The sequence below is a fragment of the Neovison vison genome, chromosome 1, assembly GCF_020171115.1.
Source record: "Neovison vison isolate M4711 chromosome 1, ASM_NN_V1, whole genome shotgun sequence".
NCBI classification, from domain to species: Eukaryota; Metazoa; Chordata; class Mammalia; order Carnivora; family Mustelidae; genus Neogale; species Neogale vison.
In genome coordinates this window covers 274073784-274095150 of record NC_058091.1, presented here as the reverse complement: position 1 = coordinate 274095150, position 21367 = coordinate 274073784, and the positions used below count along the sequence as shown (strand labels likewise).

The following is a 21367-nucleotide window of genomic DNA, read 5'->3' as shown; positions in this document are numbered from 1 at the left end:
AGCTTCTGGTCAGTCCGCATTTGGAATATCTGGGTGGAATATCTGGATTAGAATGATAACGGTTTCGAAGGGTTAATGGTAAACTGGTACGAGGCCACTGGATGTGACCTGGAAAGAGGGCATGAGAAGCAGCATGTAATTGAAAAAACTAGGTCTCTTTCACCCAGAAAGGAAAGCTTGGGGCTGGAGCAGATAATCACCACCTCCCAGCCTTGGAAGGGCTCTCGTGGGCAGAAGTCTAGGAGATGGGTGTGACTACAGAGGGCCAGACCAGGACTGATGGGTGCCAACTCAAAATAGGTAGCACTTGATAATTCTCTGATGTACCACAAAGGTTGGTAGGGAGCTGCTAGGAAGTGCGGGGGCAGGGAGTGTACCATAGAAAGTGAGTAGAGTAGTTGCCTAGGACCTAGGGAGATTCCTGTCCCTGAAAGTGTGCAAGTACCAGCCAGTGAGCCCTCTAGGGCCTTGTAGCCATTCAATGCCTCTACTCTATTTTCCCCCTCTTGAGCCCCTACCTCCCTCCCAAAATCTCCCATCTCCTTCAATGCCAAGCTAAAACTCAAGAAAATTGGACATATGCACTGTATATAGACATAAATATATATACACATATATATGCACACACACAAAATGCTTCATGGTGGCAGAAATTATAATCGGTATGATATAGAATAAATAGTTGTGCATGAATCTAATTTGCCTTGTAAATTCTAAAGAAAAGGAATTAACTCAAGTGCAAATAATGTCATTACAATGCAAATGTAAAATACTGAGAATGATTCCACTTTATTGTATAGAAAATGGATCAAGGAATTTAATAGGCTTACTAGACTTTGTGCCCAAAATTCCTTTCTTGTGGCAAATTAATTAGAGTTGAATAGTTCCAACTGGTGTATTTCAGACTGGATGTTTGCATTTAAAATGTTCTGAGTGTAAATGGCAGAACTGAAAGGGCTCCAGGCCTGAGAGCCAGTGAGAAACAATGAGGCTGAAAGGCCCTGCACAGGCCTCAAAACATTGCCCAAATCTTTTGTCACCTAGCACTTAGGTATGTGGTTTGTGGGCAAACATTTTCCTCTTGTGAGTGTTCATGGACTCAGTAAGGAGGCAGAGTCCTTGCTACATCCCAGAGCAACACACAGTCAAACCCTCACCCCAGGTGACCCTGTGAGTGAACAGCCTCCAATCTTCCTCCTCACCTTGGTCAGGATCCCGGGCCAACACCACAGCTACGGGAGTCTTAACCGTGGTGTTGTCGAAGACAGCCACAGCACAGTGGCTGGGGAAGAAATGGGGAGCGTTGTCATTCACATCCTCCACATGGAGGATCACATCCGCCTGGCATGATTGGCCACCTCCATCTGTCGCCCTGGCAACAAGGCTATACATATCCTTCTTCTCTCGGTCCAGGGCTGTAAGGGTGGTCAGCTCCCCTGCCAGAGAAACGACAGCAGGTAAGCTTTCCCTGGGGCACATTACTCCAGCACTTGCCTTCTAGGTATCTATGCAAGACAACCAGAGGCACACAGGGTTTTGTTACTCCGTGACATAAGGGGTCAGTCCTGCCTACAGTAGTTAGGAAAGAAGTTCAGTCCCACACCTGTCTACCTCCCTAATTCCTCACCAACAAGCTACAAAGAGGCACGGCATTTTTAAAGGGCAAGGAGGCAATTTCTGACAACACATTAAATGTGTTTATCCTTTGGTTCACAATTACATATCCAGTGGAATAGTCAACCCAAGGATAAAAACGTATATATAAAGATATTCTCTCCAGCATTGTTTATGATAGCAGCATACTGAAAATACTATGTATGTCTTTCAAAAAGGAACTGGCTGAATAGATTATGATTTAGCCATACAGTAAAATACTGTCCAGCCTAGAAGGAATTATGATAGAGTTTTATGTAATGCCTTGTTATTACCTCCAAGGTGTTGCTATATGAAAAAAAAAAGCAAGCCACAAAATGGTATTCTAAAGTGCTTATCTTTGAGGGGGGCTGTTATCATATAGACTTTCCAATTTCTACATAATATATGCCTATAGCATTTGAATTTTTATACAATGAGCATGTATTATTTCCACATTGAGAAAAACCACCCAGCATTTTTTTTTTTTTCAAGACTCCACCAATCATCCTGCAGCTGAACAAACAGCAGCAGAGAGAGATTAGGTAACCTTCCTGGGGTGACTCAGCATGCCCATGCTGGAATGAAAAAGGACAATATTGTCTTCTATCTATCCAGACAGCTTCCTGGGACACTACTCACCTACCACCTCCCTGCTCAGGAATCTCCAAGCCATCCTTTGAACTACTGGTTCTAAGCCAAGTTCAGCAGCTAGTCCTCTGTGACCTGGGCCTTCTGTCCTGCCTGTCCCCACACTCTCCCCCATAGCATCAGGACATGGATCTCACTGTGGGGTTGCTCTTCCAAAGGAAGCAGACCTCACTCGGTCTTCTCCACCAGACTCTCACGGCCCAACCTCTCCCAGGATTGGTGGTCTACCCTGCAGGGCTCTCTGCTTCCACCTCTGTGCTTTGCCCTCTAACAATAATGACAATGGCAACCATATCTACTGAGCTCTTATAATGTGCCAGACCTGCTCAGGACTTCTGTATACTTCATCTCTTGGGATTTTTACAATAATACATTGAAGTCTGCAACATATGCCTCTTGAGATCATGTCCTTGACCATGAAGCTCATTTGCCCAAATCCTCTAGTGGCTCTAAAGGAGGGATTTTCACTCCCATCCCCATCCACCTTTGGCCTCTCTCTGCCCCTCTGTGCACAAGTTTCTTGTCTTCCATCATGACCTCAGATGTATGCACTCTTTCCTAAAATAAAGTTCTTGTATAGTTATCCTTCTGCCTTGAACATCCATCCCTACCACTCCCTTAAGTCTGCTCCCAAGCACCCCTCCTCACTCCTGTCAAACGTTCCCTTAGCATCCTGCATTTTTTTCTTAACTTGGCACATTTCAAACCACTGATTCAATAACTGCCTTTCCCACAAGACCCAAATCTTATCTGTCTGTTGATTATGTCCCCACCATCTAGTGCAATGCTTGGCACATGCTGCCAATATGTTTGCTGAGTGAATGGATGGAAGGATGGGTGGGTGGATTGATGGATGGATGGATGGAAGAATGGATGGATGGATGGGTGGGTGGATGGAAGGATGGATGGGTGGATGGATGCATGGGTGGATGGATGGATAGGTGGATGGACAGGTGAATTTCTGTTTCTTCTCTAAGGAACCTAGCATGGTATTGGGCACTGATATTAATTAAATAAGTTCTTAGTTTGATCCTACAGCTCAGGAAACCCACCTGTATGAGGATCCAGCTTAAATTCATCTGCCCCAGGACCATGCAGAGAATATGTGATCTGCGCATTGGTATCAGAATCCAAGTCTGTTGCAGAAACTTTCAAAATGAAGTGTCCTGGAGATATATCTTCACTGATTTTGCCAGTATAGAGAAGCTAGAAATGGAAGAAAAAGAAGAGGGAGATTATGGAAGATATATCTAGATCAAGAGAGAGGCAGAGTGACAGGGGAGACAGAAGCTGAGAGAGATCAGAAAGCAAGATGGGGAAGAGGGAAAGAGAGAATCAGGGCAGGGGTGAAACAAAGAGAATAAGTTGAAAAATGCAAGGAAATGGAGATTAAAAGCAAGAAGCAGGATGACAAGAGGACTAGTTCGAAAAGACAGAATGAGTGAGAATTCCACCAATGAAAACCCACAGTTGGAGCTAGAAGGACCTGCTACCACCTACTCCACAGGGACCCTTCGAGACTTCTGGATGAGGTTGAGATGGTCCTGATTTGAAGCATTCTGGAAGGTGTCAGGTCAAGCTACTCACTCCAGGCCAAGCATTCTTGTCTCTGTGGTAAGGCCATGCTGTTATGCTCACCCCCTGTCCACATCGCAAGACAGACTCTTGGCCGTTTGAATCAGGTGTGGACCCCCATGGCCCTCAGGGCCTGTCCCACCCTCCCTCCACTGTAGGTGCCTTCATAGCAGGTGGTGTCGCACAGGGGAGAGGCTGGAGCTCCCTGGAAGCCCAGTGTTTCTATAGCTGCTGTCTCTGGGGACAGACTCCAAGCAAACTGGTTTCCCCCACTGCAGGGCATAGGTGAATATGAACCTCTGTAAGTGCTCTGGATGGAGGCTTTGGGCCTGAGTGGGCTGTAGAGATGGGCCTGAGTGGGCTGTAGAGATGGACTCCGCAAGCCTCCTTTCCCTGGCTCTAGTGATGCTGTTGACCACCTGTGAGAAGGCCAGGGTGGGCTTGATCCTGGCCTCCTCCAGCATGGGGAAGATACAGGCTGGTTGTAAGGCTGTCTAAGGGAAAGAGGAAGAAAGTGTGGCCACCATCCTCCCCAAAAGGGCTGCCCTTCTGAGACCACCCAGAAGGTGGTCATCTTGGATCCTGCAAAGGCATTTTCCATGCATCCTGATAACATAGGTTCTCTTTTCCTACTATGATTTTATGTGGTTAGAGTGTAAAAGACAGAGGAAGAAAAGGTAATGGAACATGTGTACTTTTTTTTGTTACAAGGTCGGTATTACTTACATGTGTGCAAATAAGTGAAGTGTATATATGCAAATACATGTGTAAGTATGTTTGTGGGAGTTACATACATGTATTTCCATGTATGGCTGGGTATACAGATGGATGAATGTTGTGGGTCTATAGGTATATGCTTATGTATCTGGCTGTATATATGTATAGGTATTTTCATGTATATATAGAGTTGTAGATGATCCTTTGTGTATGGGTATCTGTAAGTTTGCATTTATGTATATATTCTAAATGGCTAGATTTTTTTAATGTGAATTTTAGTTATTGTAACTTAAAATGTTATAAAAGTAAAATGTTAATAGTTTAACTTTATCTGAAAACTTTGAGGTAATGCAAATCCCCCAAAGTTAAAAACTATCTACTGTATTTTTAAAAAAATATGTCTAAACACAAAGCTATAGGACAATGATTGCTCATTTATGTCCTCTAAGAACACAGTTCCTTCCCTAACACACACAGACACACACTACCACCACCATTCAACATTTGTTTTCACGGGAAATTTAGGGTTGAATTAAATGAAGTCCTTAGCAAAAATGTAACTGTCCTGTCTGCATGTTTGTGTATACATATAACTTCAAGTAGAGCATCTGTGGTGGTCTCTATCACCCATGTAGATGTGGAGATATGCATAATATGGGCATGGGGGCAGTGTGAGGTGTCTCTGAGGGCAGTTATCTTTGGATGTATTTGATAATGAGCCCAAGCTGAGTGGTGGAGGGATTTTCCCACTGGGCACAGCAGACTGTTTGGAGAATGAAGAAGTTACTTTTCTGGGGGCGTCTGGGTGGCTCAGTAGGTTAAAGCCTCTGCCTTCGGCTCAGGTCATGATCCCAGGGCCCTGGGATCGAGCCCTGTGTCGGGCTCCCTGCTCAGTGGGGAAAGCCTGCTTCCTCCTCTCTATCTCTGCCTGTCAAATAAATAAATAAAATCTTTTTTTAAACAAAAGTTACTTTTCTGGATATATTTTGCGGAGAGTGACTTTTGACAGGAGTGTAGGGGTAGAAGTATGAACCAAAAGTTCTAAAGAGCTTGGTGACATCCCTTTGCCGGGGAGGAAGGGATGGAATTACCCAGAATGCACCCTGCCTAGGACACTAGTCTGAGGAGAAGCAAGGACTGATCAGTGATGCCCAGCCTCAGAGATAGTCCCCTGAGTCTTCCTCCTTCCTTTTGGCCTTCACTCCAGCTTCTTTGCCTCTAATGACACCTCACCCTCGCAAGGCTCTCACCTGTGAGCATTGTGGGCTGTTATCATTGATGTCCAGGACGAAGATCTCTACAAGGACTGAAGCCTGGAACTTGCCATCGGAAGCTGTGATTCTGAGCAAGTACTTGGCAGTGTGTTCACGGTCCAGGGTCTTCCTTGAGAAAATCCTCCATTCATCTCCAGCCTGGCTGATGCCAAACTGGCCCAAGGGATCTCCCTCTAAAAAGATGGACAGAGCTTTCAGAAGTCAAGGAATAGGAATGTACCAGGCTTTGTGCCTTAGGTGGCTGCCCACATGACAATTTTTTTTTAGGATTTCTAGGAAAGACAAAATTTTCTTCCTTAACTAGAGACCCACAGTTCTATATTGAGTCAGTTATTTGGTGTTAGAGAGGTTCTTCTGACTTCAAAGCCTATTATGTGGAATTATCACTGTGAGAAGCACCACTCTAAAATATGTAGCTGAGGTACAGGTTTCTTATTTTTTTGTGCTTTGGGAAGACTGGGGGAAGTTAAAAAAGAAGCATATTTCAATTTTATACAAAAACCTTCTTATATCTAGTATCTGTTCAACAGTAGAGGAATGGGAAGTGATCAACAACACTAAGCTCTCTGAGGTTTTATTTTACCAATGAGGACACCGACTAAGTGGAGGTTCCCATGGATCACTAGGTTTGCTTCTGAGTCATCTTTCCTTGACTGCGATCACTGATAGAGAAGATGGATTTATGAGATTCCAAGATTCCAGAGTTCTAAGACTCAACTATTCCAGGAATTGGTGATCTACTGACATTTATTCTATTACTCAGAGATGTTAAGACTTCGTGTTTTTCATAGTCTGATATTATAAGATTCTATTTCCCTAAATTTCCATATTTCTAATGACACTGTTCCAGGATCTGTTTCTATAAGAGCCTATGATTCTTGGTTGGAGCTTTAGGTTCTTAATTTCCGGTCAGAGAGATGTGATAGCAGATGGAGCCACATCTATAGGGATGGGATGACATGGCACCCGGGATAGGAGGAAAGGGACACTGAGAAGTAAAGAAACTCCTAGGATGCATGGGTGCCTGCTCTCGGCTCAGGTCATGATACCACCTGGGATCGAGTCTGGCATTGGGCTCCCTGTACAGTGGGATTCTTCTTCTCCCTCTGTCCCAGCTTATGCTCTCTCTGTCTCTCTTTCTCTCTCCCTCTCTCTCTCTCTCTCTGACAAATAAATAAATAAAATATTTTTAAAGAGAGAGAGAGAGAAGTAAAGAAAGTCTTTTTTGGCCACTGGCTAGCTGGTTCAGCCACTGGACAGGGGCTGAGGTAATTTAGGTTTGCAGTAAGTATCCACTGGGAAAAATAGTTCACAGGGTGTGGTTTTAATCACAGACCTGACTCAAGCCTGGAGTGTGACCTTGGTTGAGTTTCTGCCCCTATCTGTGTGTGAAATGAAGGATTTAGCTGGAATCATATCTATGGAAGGGTTTTTACTCTAACACTTAAGTCTTGTGATTGACTTAAGGAGTGTATCTAGTATCCACTACTTGCTCTGGGTGGAATACACTCCACAAAAACGTCAACTGACAGAGTTTTCATGGATCACACCATTACTGATGTCTTCTCCATCCCCTAGAAGCTGAGACCGTTTACAGTATCTCCCTTCTATTCTGTCTACTCTGTCTAAAGAAATAAGAAATTCTCTCTACAAAACACTTTCCAATTTATAGGAGGCTCTCAAGAGCTTTTTCAAGTTAGATCTTACAAGCATCCTTGTAAGGTGAATGAGAACAGGCATGCAAAGTCTATAGATGAAGCAACTGAGGTCCTGGAAGGTTAATTGATCTATGCAAGGTCACATTGCTAATAGGTGACAGAGCCAGGACTTGAATCCATGTCTTAGGGCACCTCCTACTATACTTTTTTCAAAGTACTCCAGTGCTTCCATTCCAAGACAGTTATCCTTACCTGTGATATAGCAGGTGACTTGTCTGTTCTGTTCAGAGATATCAGCATCCAAGGTTTTAAGAGTGACCACAAGTTCACCAGGTTCATTGTTCTCAACCACAGATCCTCTGTAGTCTTCAGAAGCAAATTGGGGAGCGTTGTCATTCTCATCTGTAATGGAGACTTCAACAAGAACCTGAGAAGATAGCTGGATGGTCCTTCCATGGTCATAGGCCACCACATAAAAACGGTAGTTCTGGTGGGTCTCACAGTCAAGTTCCTGGAGTGTGGTGATCCAGCCAGTCTCACTGTCAATGGCAAAGAGCTCATGGATATTGCTACCAGGGTCCACTGGCAGCCTGTAGCTCACCTGGCCATCACTGCCAGTGTCCTCATCATTGGCAGTCACTTGAATGACTGAGGTCCCCACTGGCATATTCTCAGTGAGAACAGCCTTATAGGGATCAGCCTCAAATATAGGCCTATTATCATTGACATCTTTCACTTGGATATTGACAGAGACCAAGGAAACCAAGTGAGTATCATTATGGGGACAATGTGCCATTAAATCAATCTGGTACCATTTGGTGGACTCATAGTCCATGGCCTTTCTCACCTTTAGAACTCCTGTGTTTCGGTCCAAGGAGAAGACACCATCCTTGTTGCTTTCTGGTGTAGTACCCTGCACTAGACTATAGATGACTGGATCTTGAGCAGCCATTGCTTTAACAGAACCAATTTCAGACCCTTCTGGAAGATCTTCAGATGCAGAGAAAGTATACAGAGGTTCAGAAAATTTGGGCAAGGATACTTCATTAGGAACCACCTGAAGTCGTAGCAGGACCAGGGAGTTCCAGTGAGGAGGGCCCCCATCTTGGGCTTTGATTTTTAAGTCAAAGGCACGATTTTCCAATCCCACCAAGCTCTCCTTCACCTTAACAACACCAGTAGTTGGGTTGACTTCAATGACTTCTTCATCCAAGTCCTCCATTGAGTCCACTGAGTAGGTGACATCTGCATTCTGACCCTCATCTGCATCGTAGGCCAACACCTGAATAACTGGGGAATCTTTACTGACATTGGACTGAATGGACACTGTGTACTCAGATGCTTTAAATTGTGGAGGGTTGTCATTTTCATCTGTCAGGATGATCTTTACAGTGCAGAAGGCCACTCTTCCTCCTCCATCCTGAGCCATGACTTTAATAGCAATAACTCTCTCTGTTGAATTTTCCCGATCCAGTTTCTGCAGAGTGGTGATCTGGCCATTGGGGTTTATAGAAAACTTCTCACCTGCTAGTTTATTGATGATGGTATAATCTACAGTACCATAGGGACCACTGTCTTTATCTATGGCTAGCAACTCAATCACCTTTGTTCCCACCTTTGCATTCTCTGCTAATTCTGCCTCATAAACATGCTGCTGGAACTCTGGGCTGTACTTGTTGGCATTTGTAGTGTTGATATACACTGGCACAATTGCCTGAAAGACCCCATCAGAAGCACCTACCCTCAAATTGTAAGAAGAGTCCAGGTTCTTTTTGCAAAGGTTAAACATAGAAATTATTCCTGATGAGCTGTTAATGGAGAAATGCCTGTCCTGATTGCCAGAAAGAATCAGGTACTCGAGATGGGAGGTGTCCCTGCTGTCAGGGTCAAGAGCTTGAACTTTAAGAACCAGGTGTCCACAGGTTGCCAGTTCACTGACATTGGCTTCATACTGAGGTTGCCTGAATTCTGGGGGGTTATCATTGATGTCAGATACATTAACAACCACAAGAGTTTCACCAGTGAGTGGGGGGTCTCCTCTATCCATGGCCCTGACCTTCACATGAAAGTGTTGTTGAGTTTCATAATCCAGCTCTTGAACTGTGGACATCTCCCCTGTGCTCCCGTTGATCTGGAAGAATTTGGAAATATCTGAACCATCCTCTACGATCTGATAGGAGACATCACGGTTCTTCCCTGAGTCCTGGTCAGAAGCCAACAATTGGATCACAGGAGTCTGAGCAGGCAAGCCTTCTGAGATTGAAGTAGTGTAGACCAATTGAGAGAAAGTGGGAGGATTATCATTGATGTCCTCCACCAGAACCTCCACCGTGGCCTCAGAAAATGACCCCAAAGCTGTGTCTGTGGCTCTGACTGTGAACACATGTTTGGTCTTAGACTCATAGTCCAAAGGGCCTGTTACTGTTAGAACTCCAGTCTTAAAGTCAGTGGTAAAGAGCATCAGGGGCTCTTCCTCCACAATGTTGTAAATGAGTCGGAGTCCCTCTGGACTTCGGGCCTGGGTGTGGAGAATTGGCGTATAGAGTGTGATATTTTCAGGCACTCTCACTTTGTAGTAAGGGCTCTGAAACAGTGGGTTGGATTTATTTCTCACGGTGACAAGTACCTCTTCCTCAGTCTGGAGGGATGGGGTTCCTCCATCCCGAGCAATGACTTTGAGGTGATACTTATTTAAAGCTTGATAGTCAAAAGGTTTCTTCAGTGATATGTCCCCAAGGTAGGGGTCTATTCGAAAATATGTGTAATCTTCTGCAAATGCATATGTTATAGCACCATTTACCCCCAAGTCCTGGTCAGTGGCAGACACCTGAAAGAGGACATCCCCTGGCTCTGTGCCATCTTGGATAATTGTGTAGTAGGGCAGGTGCTTAAATTGAGGGGGATTGTCATTGACATCCTCAACAGAGACTCTGACCAGAGCCTGAGCCACCCGCTGAGGGGTCCGATTGTCCCTCAATTCCACTGCCACCTCATAAGTGTCCTGCTCTTCTCTGTCAAACACCATACCTCTTGTCTGCAACACACCTGCTGATTTGACCATATGAAACATATCTGTGCCATTCAACAGGAAGTAGGAAAGAGTGTCATTCAAGTGATTGCCCTGGGCACCAAGAATTACCACTGCCTTTCTATCTTGTAAATTCTCCTTCACTGTTGCCCTATAGACAATCTGATCAAACTGTAAACTTGTGTTAGGGGCTTGTGTCAAAAAAATTTTTACAAGAGCAGTATCTTGATATAGGCCATCAGAAGCCCTGATAGTGAGCTCTCTAGAGACCCCCAGGAAAGCAGGATTCAGTACAGATATACGACCTGTGATGGAATGGATGGCAACAGCTTCATCAGCATTGCCAGTTTTAATACTATAATTGACTTCTGAGTCATCATCGCTGGCCCGCACGATGAGGAGCTCCATACCCCGATGGATGGGCTTCACTACTGCTACTTCATATACATGGTCTGAGAACCTGGGAGGAGAGTCATTTACATCTCTGACATTAATAATGACCTGGACAGGCCTGGATGCAAATAAGATAGGGTTTCCTTGGTCATGGACATAGACGCTGAATTGGAAAGAAGGCATGCTCTCATAATCCATCTCTGATATGATGATTAGGGTTCCCATGCTGGGATCAATTTTGAAAAACTTCAGAGCCTCTGGATCCAAAATTTCATAGACCAACAAGGAATTAGCTTCTTCATCACTGTCAGAAGCACGAATCACAAGGGGGTTGTTGTTTTCATCCATGATCATGCTGTACAGAGGAGCTGCTTCACTAACTTGGCCCACAAAAATGGACTTGAAGAACACGGGAGCATTGTCATTTTCATCAATGATGTAAACAAGAGCCATGACATCAGTAAATGCACCTGCCATATTGCTGCCTCGGATTTTCAGCTGATAAGATGAAATTTTCTCATGGTCCAGTTTCTTGTGGGTGGAAATGAGGCCAGAATATGAGTTCATGGAGAATACACCATCCTTGTTTCCCTCTCTTAATTCATAGGTAACTTCTGAGGAGCTTGTGGCTGACACAAGGAGGATTGGGGAGCCAACAGGGATTGATTCAGGGATCTCTACGAAGTACTCAGCTTTGGAGAAGATGGGGGCACTGCTCTCTGAGGGGTAGACATTAATGATCACCGTAGCCAGGTCATGCCACTGTGGGGAGCCTTGATCTTCTGCCTTGACTGTCAGACTATACCGGGCATGACTTGCCTGATCAAGTTTTCGGGCCAGAGTGATGGTGCCTAGCAGGTCTTCAATGTTGAAGAAACCCTCGCTGTTCCCTGAAACAAAAGACAAGACAAACTGAAATTTGCCACTTGTTCAAGATATACTTTCTAGATCAGTAAAAAGGCTATCACACAAAACTTGGACAGGACAAACATCTACATCCCGTGTTACCATGGATCTAGTTATGATGTAGTTTATAGGGAAGATACCTACGTTCTAAAATACCTTACATGGGGTACATAGTAGGTACTCCGTAAGTGGCAACTTAATGATCACTCAGTTTTGGGGTCACAACTTAAGCTGGGAACCAGAGCTGCAGAAGGTCTTGAAAGCAAAAAAAGGAAATGTATGCTTTGGAAGAAAAGCACACACTCCACTCTATTTCAGTTGTGGCTTTTATAGGAGAGAATTAAAACACTACTCTGTCTGTTCCCCATATAGTCTATAGTGGGAAGATCCTTCCATGTCAGGTTTTGGGGTTGAGTGGCACAGAGTTGAGTGGGGAGGGACTGGATAGAACACCCAGACCTTGAGGCTTCTGATCAAATGCCCTTTCTACCACTCCCAGATTTCCTAAAATTCAGGCATTCTCACATTGCCTTTACAAATTTTTCTTTTTCTTTTTTTTTTAAGATTTCATTTATTTATTTAACAGACAGAGATCACAAGTAGGCAGAGAGGCAGGCAGAGAGAGAGACAGGAGGAAGCAGACTCCCTGCGGAGCAGAGAGCCTGATGTGGGGCTCGATCCCAGGACTCTGGGATCATGACCCAAGCCGAAGGCAGAGGCTTTAACCCACTGAGCCACCCGGGCACCCCGCCTTTACAAATTTTTCAATACCCAGTCCCTACCTTTACTCTTCTGAATTATTATTGAATGGGTATTTTCCTTTAAATTGATTCATTGTCTTAAATTTAAAGTATTTTAACAGGCAACTTTTGTATCGCTGCTTTAAAAAAGAAAATCATTATTGCTTGCCATAAACCAGAGGTTGCTATAGAAACAAGATAGTGGGAAAAATATCTTATTAAAATCTGGATAAAATCTATTGCTTGCTAAAGGATGTGAGCCTGAGACATATCCTCTTTCTATGGTAAAAAAACAAAGAGTAGAAAGTGTTAGAGAAGAATTAAAGAGATTCTAGGACCCAGGGAAAGCTTTGTCTTTGACTAATCAGGAAGCCCAAATGAAAATAAAAGGGGAGTACTTTCTCCACATCTTGTAGCCTATTTTTTGTAGCCCTTTTAAAATTTAATATTTATTTTGATGAATGCACAATAACATTTCAAATTTAACTTTCAAGGGAAGTTATATTTATACAATATTATATGATTCACAAAAAATAACGTTTAAAAATTAATTGTATTTCCCTAAAAAAAGTGTCTCAAAGTTATCACAGGTTTTAAAGTCTGACCTTATTTAGACAACAACACTCCCTTCCTCCCCCCTTCCCCTCTTCCTCCCTCCCTCCCTCCCTCCCTTCCCACCTGCCTGCCTGCCTTCCTTCCTTCCCTCCCTCCCTCCCTCCCTCCTTCCCTCTCTCTTTCTCTTTATGGTAGAACAGATAACATGAAAGCTCCCTCTTAACAAATGTTTAAGGATATAGCAAAATATTGCTAATTATAGGCACTATGTCACACAGCAGATTTCTAGAATTTCATCTTGCATAACTGACACCCCCCCATTTTACTGAGATATAATTGACATATGATGTTGTGTTGGTTTAAGGTGTACAACATAACGATTTGATGTACATATATATTGCAAAGTGATTGTCAAAATAAGTTTAGCTAACATCCATCATCTCGCATAGGCACATTTTTTTTCTTATAATGAGATGATTACCTATTTAATGCCATGGCTCAGTAACACCTGAATAATTCTGCTCACCACAGGGTGCAGGTCTTCCCCTCAGGGAAGTATTGCTCTTTTACTCTTCTTATGCTGTTTATCATTCAGGTGCATATTTTATTATTTCAGTGGCAAACAAATAGCTGGGCTTCATCACAAAACACTCTATCTGATATCCCCCCGGTCATGAAAGCCATTCTCCAGCTGACCAGCTAGGTGATTTCCCAATTTGCCCATGTGATACAAACCCTAAGTTCTGTCAAAGAATACAGTTTCAATAGGTAGACTGCAGTCTAAAAGTAGCTCTATTAAATGTAGCCAAGTAAACCACCGAAGCATAATTATAATTTGTTATACCACTAAGAGAAAAAATTGGGGCGCAAAATTGTATATTCACTTCAATTTTACTAAGGCAAAAAGATGCACCAAAAAGACAAGTGGGAAAGACACAAGATGATTTTGTTTGTGCTGAAAACTATGGCTGAGTGCTATTTTCTTCTTCATATATTCCTGCTTCTCTCATGTTTTAAAAAATAAGCGTGTGTTACTGCTATAATCAGAAGACTATTTTAAAACTAATCTTATCTGGGAAATGAAATTAGTACCTCCATCAGTGGGGTTGTCCATGAGATAAAATGAGGTAAAAGATGTGAGTGTGCTTTATAAATCACAAAAAGTAAGCAACTAATGGGTTAGTATTACTGTTTTTCAGTGATGCATAGATTTCTGCCACATGGCAAGATATAACAATTCTGTTTCTTAAAAAAATACAAAAGTTCTGATTTCTAGGAAGTATATAAGCAATAAATGAACATTATGCTCTGTGAGAGCATAAAGCAAGTCACATTCACTATGTCCCTCCACAGCATCTAGCTCTATGGAGTATTAACTTTGTTAAAGATAATAATTATTACATATCATTAATTATGAATTATCAAACATTATAATTATCATTAATAATTAGTTGGATCCTCGATATTGTCATTTTTTGTTTCTTTGATTATGTATAATTAATACTTATCAATGATAGCAATAAACCCTTGGCATTCATATAATATTTTGCAGTTTACAACATGTATTAACATATATCTTCTCTTTTAATCTTTAAAATCTTTCTGGCACAGGGAATATTGTTCCTATTTTTGAGAGGGGAAAACAAACAGATACAAAATGATACAGCCTTAACAGAAAATGTTACTCCTAAATGTAATTCCTAAAACTGTGCCATACATCTTATAAGGTATTTATAGGTCCTTTCTGTCATAAAGGCACAGGAACTACATTTTAAAATGTTGCATGGACTTCATAAGCATCCTTTACAAATATGGTTATTGGTGAATTTATATAATATGTATATGAATTCTTCCATAACTTAAGTAGACCCTTGGTTCTTATCCTTACCATCTTCAGAAATACATTGTTAGGTTATTATAATCCCAGAGAATGCTCTAGAAATGGTATTTGCCACAGTTTAGAGAACCTGGCATTTGATCTACTTGCAAATTCATGGCCCTGGGCCTTTTTCTTATTGCCAGAGACTCTTCCCTCACACTCTGGACTCATGGCCGAGCCTCTCACCTTTGAGAAGGGAGTAGTGGACCTCAGCATTGGCTCCCCGGTCACCATCCATGGCTCGGACCTGTAGCAGCTCTGTGCCAGGGGCCGTGGTGTCAGGAACGCTTGCCTCATAGTGGAGCTGGGTGAAGTGGGGTGGGTGGAGGTTTCCATCCTCCACATAAATGGACACCCACACAAAGTTCCTCTTGATGGGCATCTCCTGGTCTCGGACCTGTGGGCCCAAGGGGATAATGCCATGAGCAGCAAATGGAATGGGAGGAGGCAGGGTTAAATTACGGTCAATGAAATAGAATGCTGGTGGAAAATATATCTAATTGTAACTCTGTGTTCTTTTAAACTTTGCTCTCATTTATGCTCTTTTTAAAAAAATAAATTTGTAAATTAGTGATTATTGGGCTTAGCCATTTTCATGGATAATCCCACTTTAGGAGAAAGGCAGAAATAAGTACAGAAACAGTAATGCCCAAATTAGGTCTTAGAAACTATTAGTTCCTCGAGATGTTAACATGTTATGCAGGGGGGGAAAAATTCTATGGGTGACTAAATTTAGGGGGCACTGAATTAAATGAAGTTAAAGTTTTCTTTGCTGTAGGATTTTTCAGAGCTTTTATTGTATATTTATGTGCTATTTATAAACTAGCACATAAAACCCAGCAACTTGAGCCAGGGAGGCTGGCTTTGATTCTGGTTCCATCATAAAGAACTGTATGATGGTGAGCAAGTTTTTGTACCTCTGTGGGCCTCAGGTGTAAGATGAGAGAAGTGCGCAGGGTCAGGGCTGAGACTCATTGAGACACATGAGGCACACAGGGCGTAGGTTGAGGGAGGCTCCCTCTCAGGGTCACAAAATCGTAGACACAGAACCCTGAAAGTGAGTCTTTCTTCCATGTTGTGCCCTGCACACCTCACTTCCTCACCCCAGTGCTTGCTGTGGGGGGTGGGGGACTGTCTCTGGTCCTTCCCCACCTCTGACACGATGTCAGCCCCCGTGTGGTCATGCAGTCATGGAGCAGGGAGAGAACTATTGGGGAGTATTTGGAGTGAGCCCAGAGAAAGCTGGGGTTGCATGTGCTTCCTTGGCAGCTCTCCCCTCTTCTTTACTCTCGGACATCCCTTATGGTAGGCGCCTCTGGCTGGCTATGAAATATCACATCTCATATCATAGATCATCCTGGGCGTCCGTACACATCAGGGGAAAGGGAACCTTCAGCATGCCTCTGTGTGTGCACCCCCACACATCCACATGCAAGTGCATCTTCCTGGATTTCTCAGTTTACTCACCATAACTGTCAGCGTGTGATGGGAGGGGCCTGAGCCCAAGTCCAACTTCCCCACCGTTACCAGAACACCACTGCTTGGGTCCAGCTGGAAGAGACTGGCACTTCCCGGGTCTTGGCTGCCATGTATGGTGTAGATGAGGCCCTTGCCCTTGTCTGGATCTGTGGCCTGGACTCGGAGGAGCTCCACCCCAGGAAGTGTGTCCTGGGGAACTCTGACTTCATAATGAGCCTCCAGAAACTGGGGCCGATGGTGGTTAACATTGGCAATCATGAAGATGTAGACCTAGGGAGGAGAATGAGAGAGAAGGTAGACCGTAAGCTCTAGGACCTTGTCTTTCTGTCTGGTTCTTCACCATATCATCTGTACCTAGCATAGTGCCTGGCACATAGCTGTCACTCTATAAATTTTTGTTGAATGAATGATAGGGTTTCAAAATCACAAAGCTTTGAAATAACATGCAGTCTAGCGGTTTTCAGAAAACAAAATTCTGGTTCAAAGGGCTTTTTTCTTCAAGTGAAATTTTTTATGAAATTCCAACACCTGAAATAAGTAAAATTCAGGCTGAAGCCATAGTAGAAAGCCAGGAACCCACTGACCATCATTTCTCATACCCATGGTAGCCCCTATAGAACTCTATCTTAAATTGAAAACCGCTCATTTAGACAAAGCCCTTCATTACACAGAGATCCACAGTGGAAACGAGAATTGTCCCAAGAGCACAGAAGTAGAAAGTGTATCAGGTAAGACTGGAGGGCAAAACCTTGATTCCAAATTCAGTGCCCTCTGAGATACACCACATCCACTGCAAGCCCTCCGTAGTTTCATCCCAACCAAGGAGGCCTCCCATCCGCTCTCAGCTCAGGGATCCCTGGGGAGGCTTCTCACCTGAGTGGCAATGGTGTGGGACCCATCAGTCACCTCCACAGTCAAGTTATAGTTCGACCTCCTCCTTGTGTCCAGAGGCTTGGCAATGACAATGCTGCCTGTGGTCTTCTCAATATCAAAGTCCATGTCCTTGTCACCACCTGGAGTGGGAGCAGGGGGGAAAGAATGCACCCTCAGTGATGGTGGCAGTGGTAGTGCCCAGGGACTTGGCCGGCAGATTGACAGGAGGTGGTAGTGGGTCCTGTCAAGTTATTGTCCAATTTTTTAAGATCTAAGTGATGATACAGAAAAATGTAAGTGTATAAGGACAAACTAGTGCCAGAGGACGTCCATTGTTTTCCATAGAATGTGTTCTGCTGCGGGACTGAAGCGGGCAGGAGTACTGGAGCTCAACCTCATGGCTTATAGGACAGTCTGCAGAGTCTAAATGAAAGAATGAAACTAACTCTGTTCAACAAGAGGGAATTGATTTCATAAACTATATGAATCTAAAATATAGAATTAACATACAACTATTTAAATGTCTACTAAATAGAAATCTGTTTAGTGGCATGGAAATATATTCACCTTATATTTTAAAAGGTTATAAAAGAATACTTCAATATAATCCTAAATGCGCGCGCGTGTGTGTGTGTGTGTGTGTAAAGAAAAATGACTAAACAGAAAGACATCAACATCTTGGCTGTGGATTATCTTCTGACTGGTGGGAGTTTGAGTGATTTTAATTCTCTTCTCACACTCATTGGTGTTTCCTTAATGATTTACGGAGTACATGTGTTAATTTTGTACAAAGGGGGAAAAAAGCCAAATAAGAATAGTAAATCAGAATTGAAATTAGATCCAGGAGGTCAAAAGGCTTGGGACTGGTGTACATTTAATCTCTGAACCAGGCCAGGAATCTCTGTAAGAGGACTCCACAGTTCATGTGGTCCTGAAACCCTCAGAGATTCTTAACCTGGAATCCCTGGCTGGGTTTCAGAGACTCTATAAACCCTTATATTTGTATGCAAACATGTGTGTGTGTGTGCGTACATGCACATCTTTCTGGGAAGAGGGCCTGAACATTCATAAGATGCCCAAACAATTCATCAGAGTCCCAAAGGGGTCTGTGATTCTCCTCTCCCCAGATATTTTAACAAGTCTTCAAAGGAATTGCAGAGAAGACCATGAGAGCTTGGACCCAAGTGTCTCCTATAAAGAGAATGGACACGTCCCATGACTGTGAGGATGTAACCTGGGATTAGAATACTGAGCATGGCCCCAGGGTACAGCAGTCCTCAGGCTCCTGGTGAATGATGTCAGCTCTACATGGATCTCACATTGAGGCAGGAGAGAAAACACAAGACTTGTGCTTTCTCCCAAGTCTCCCAGGCCCTTGGAGTAACTGAGGCTCTGACCAACTGGGGCCAGTGGGGGAGGGGGTCCCAGGGAGGCCATGGAGGCTCTCACTGAGATCATAGCTAGTGTGGAAGGCAAGTTTGGCAGAAGTGCTGCTTCTGCTCACCCGCTGGCCTGGAGAGTAAGGGAAGAGACAGTCACTACTCGTAGCCAGAGGAGGGGCTGCCAGGGAGCATGACCTGAATTAGAATGCTCAGAAGGACTGGGCTGTGAGCACCAGGGCTGGGCTATAAGGATGGGAGAGGCTGGCCCTCCTCGGGCTCTCACCAGAGATGTTGAACCAGAAGAGACCCGGTCGGCCCTCCACACTGATGACGCCCACCATGTGGTTCACGGGGTCAGTCTCCATGACTGTAAAGCTGTAGTGGGGCTCGTCAAAGGCCAGTGGTATGGAGGAGGACCGGGGCTGGGGGATCCACTCGATGTGTAGCCGGACACTGGCTGAGAGTGGTGGCTGCCCACTGTCTGTTGCTTTGATCTGAAAAGAAGCCAAACCTGAAATTGAAGCTTTGTCTGCAGGGTTGGGGCCAAGAAATAAGAAGACCTTGGTGGTCAGCCAAGAGACAGAGCACCCTGTGACTGGTGGAGCTGGGCTTTTAGCCACTCGTCCATTCATTCATTCATTCAACCACGCAGTTGAAGGCTCACTGTGAACAGGCACCATGCTAGTTCCTACAGGCACAGTGGGGAACTAAACAAATAACCTGGGCCCAAGAACTTCATGCATAGTGAAAAAATATCAGAGCCACCATTAACTGAAGCCTTACTGCATGCTAATTCTCAAGCTGGCCTTGGCATATGGGGCCCTTCCTAAAAATCATATACATAAACGAAATAGAATTTATGGAGCTCTCACTAGTATCTGGCCCTGCTCTAAGAGCAATATGTGCTCTATCTAATTTCATTCTCATGACATTCCTGAGAGAGGTACCATTATATCTCCCTTTAGAGGAGGAAATGCATTCAGCTGTCTGAGATCAGCTGCCTGGCCAGCAATGAGGCTGACAGCCTGAATGTCCCTGTCCTAGCCACTTCTTATGTTGGCTTCCTACAAGGAAAATGTTCTTATCCCCATTTTGCAGATGATAAAACAAAGTTCAAAGAGGCTCAAGGACTTGTCCAAAGTCACACAGGTGTAAAAGGGCAGAGCTAGGCTTGGAACCAAGGCTTACATCCAAAGTCTAGGCTACCCTCACCAAAATCCTTACCTCTAAGAGTAGAGCAGATTTCCCAGGCAAGAACCTTACTGCCTTCAAAGAGAAAGGCCCAGAATTCTGATGCTTTGGCTGATGTCAGGGCTCCCATTTCGCTCAGAGAAAGCCAGGGAAGGAAGTACCTACCTTCGCCATGCCTGATGGCTGTTTCCCTTCTCCTGTATCCTCAAAAAAAATCCCTTAGCAGATATGACAGCCCCCCTCTGCGGCCTCCATCCCCTCCTCACCGTGAGGATGTTGTATTCTCCAGCTGTGAAGGTGCTGCTAGATGACACCATGCCTGTGGCTGGGTCGATACTGAAGCTCCCTTCATCACTCTCCTCGATACTGTAGGTGACCCTGCCATTGAGACCCTCATCGGGGTCTGAAGCCACCAGCCTGTACACCGGCCCAGGGGTGGCTGGGCTCAGCCTCTCTGGAAGGCGGACATTGAAGAGCTTGTGTGAGAACACAGGGGGGTTGTCATTGACATCTAAGATGCGTACCACCACCCTGGAGGTGGACTTTAAGGAGGGCTCCCCGTTGTCCAGCACAGTCACCTAGGGACAGAATAGGGTATGAATCGCCAAATGCAAAGCATGAGTATGCATCTCCACCCACTGCAACCCTACCACCACCCCTCCCTTCTACGGCCTGAGAATTGTAGTCGGTCTGTTCCTTGGTATATGCTTATGATTTTTATTATAGTAACTTCACCTACTTGGAACCCAGCTCTCCAGTAATCTCACCCACAGGAAAGCCAGAAAGAATTGGAAGAAAACAAAGCCACAGAGGCTCTAGAGAGAAGCTAGTGCTCTTTACTCAGGAGGCCCATGGGCCATTTTTTGGAGACCATTTACTTTTTATTTGCTTGTAATTCTCATGAGCTTTGTTCTCCGGTTTCCTTAAGCTACTGGAGGTTAGAGAAAAAAAACAAATGAGAAGATGTTTATGAAGGAGTGGGTGGTACCTTTTGAGTCAGACATGTGGACCGATGGATGAAATGAAATCCAGAGGGAGAGAAAAGGCACTAAGACAACTTCAGAATCAGGGGCTATTACATGTAGGGGCAAATCGTCCCACGCATCAATAGCCTCAAGGGCATCCTACAAGATAGGACATTTCCACTCTAAGTGGTTCTGAATTTTTTAAATATTTTGGTGTCTAAATATTTTGGTGTCTACTGAACTAGGGAGAATGCCTCGGTCCCAGAAGGCCATTTAGTAGCTGCTTACTAATAGTACCTATTTCTGACAAAGGGAATGTGCAGACCTGGGAGCACAGAAGGCCAATTTATTTCAATTCTGCAGAAGAATGTGTGTCCCTCCCACCCGATGTCTTTAAGACCAAAAGAGATGCCTGTTAATCAGTTACGGATGGCTCCAAAAGGGGTATAACTAGATTCCTTCCGATTTA

At 44.1% G+C, this 21367-nt stretch overlaps 1 protein-coding gene across 2 annotated transcripts in view; it reads right to left on the bottom strand.

Moving 5' to 3' along the window:
• The window catches only part of FAT2 (FAT atypical cadherin 2), a 78474-nt gene that overhangs the window by 26103 nt on the left and 31004 nt on the right, over positions 1–21367 (bottom strand). For both annotated transcript variants that reach the window (XM_044231079.1, XM_044231089.1), the window contains exons 5-13: positions 20200–20511; positions 19026–19236; positions 17361–17500; positions 16476–16757; positions 15195–15405; positions 7760–11818; positions 5826–6022; positions 3336–3489; positions 1203–1436 (exon numbers count right to left, since the gene is read on the bottom strand). In XM_044231079.1, the coding sequence (XP_044087014.1) occupies positions 1203–1436; positions 3336–3489; positions 5826–6022; positions 7760–11818; positions 15195–15405; positions 16476–16757; positions 17361–17500; positions 19026–19236; positions 20200–20511 (5800 nt within the window). The remainder of the gene's footprint in view (positions 1–1202; positions 1437–3335; positions 3490–5825; positions 6023–7759; positions 11819–15194; positions 15406–16475; positions 16758–17360; positions 17501–19025; positions 19237–20199; positions 20512–21367) is intronic.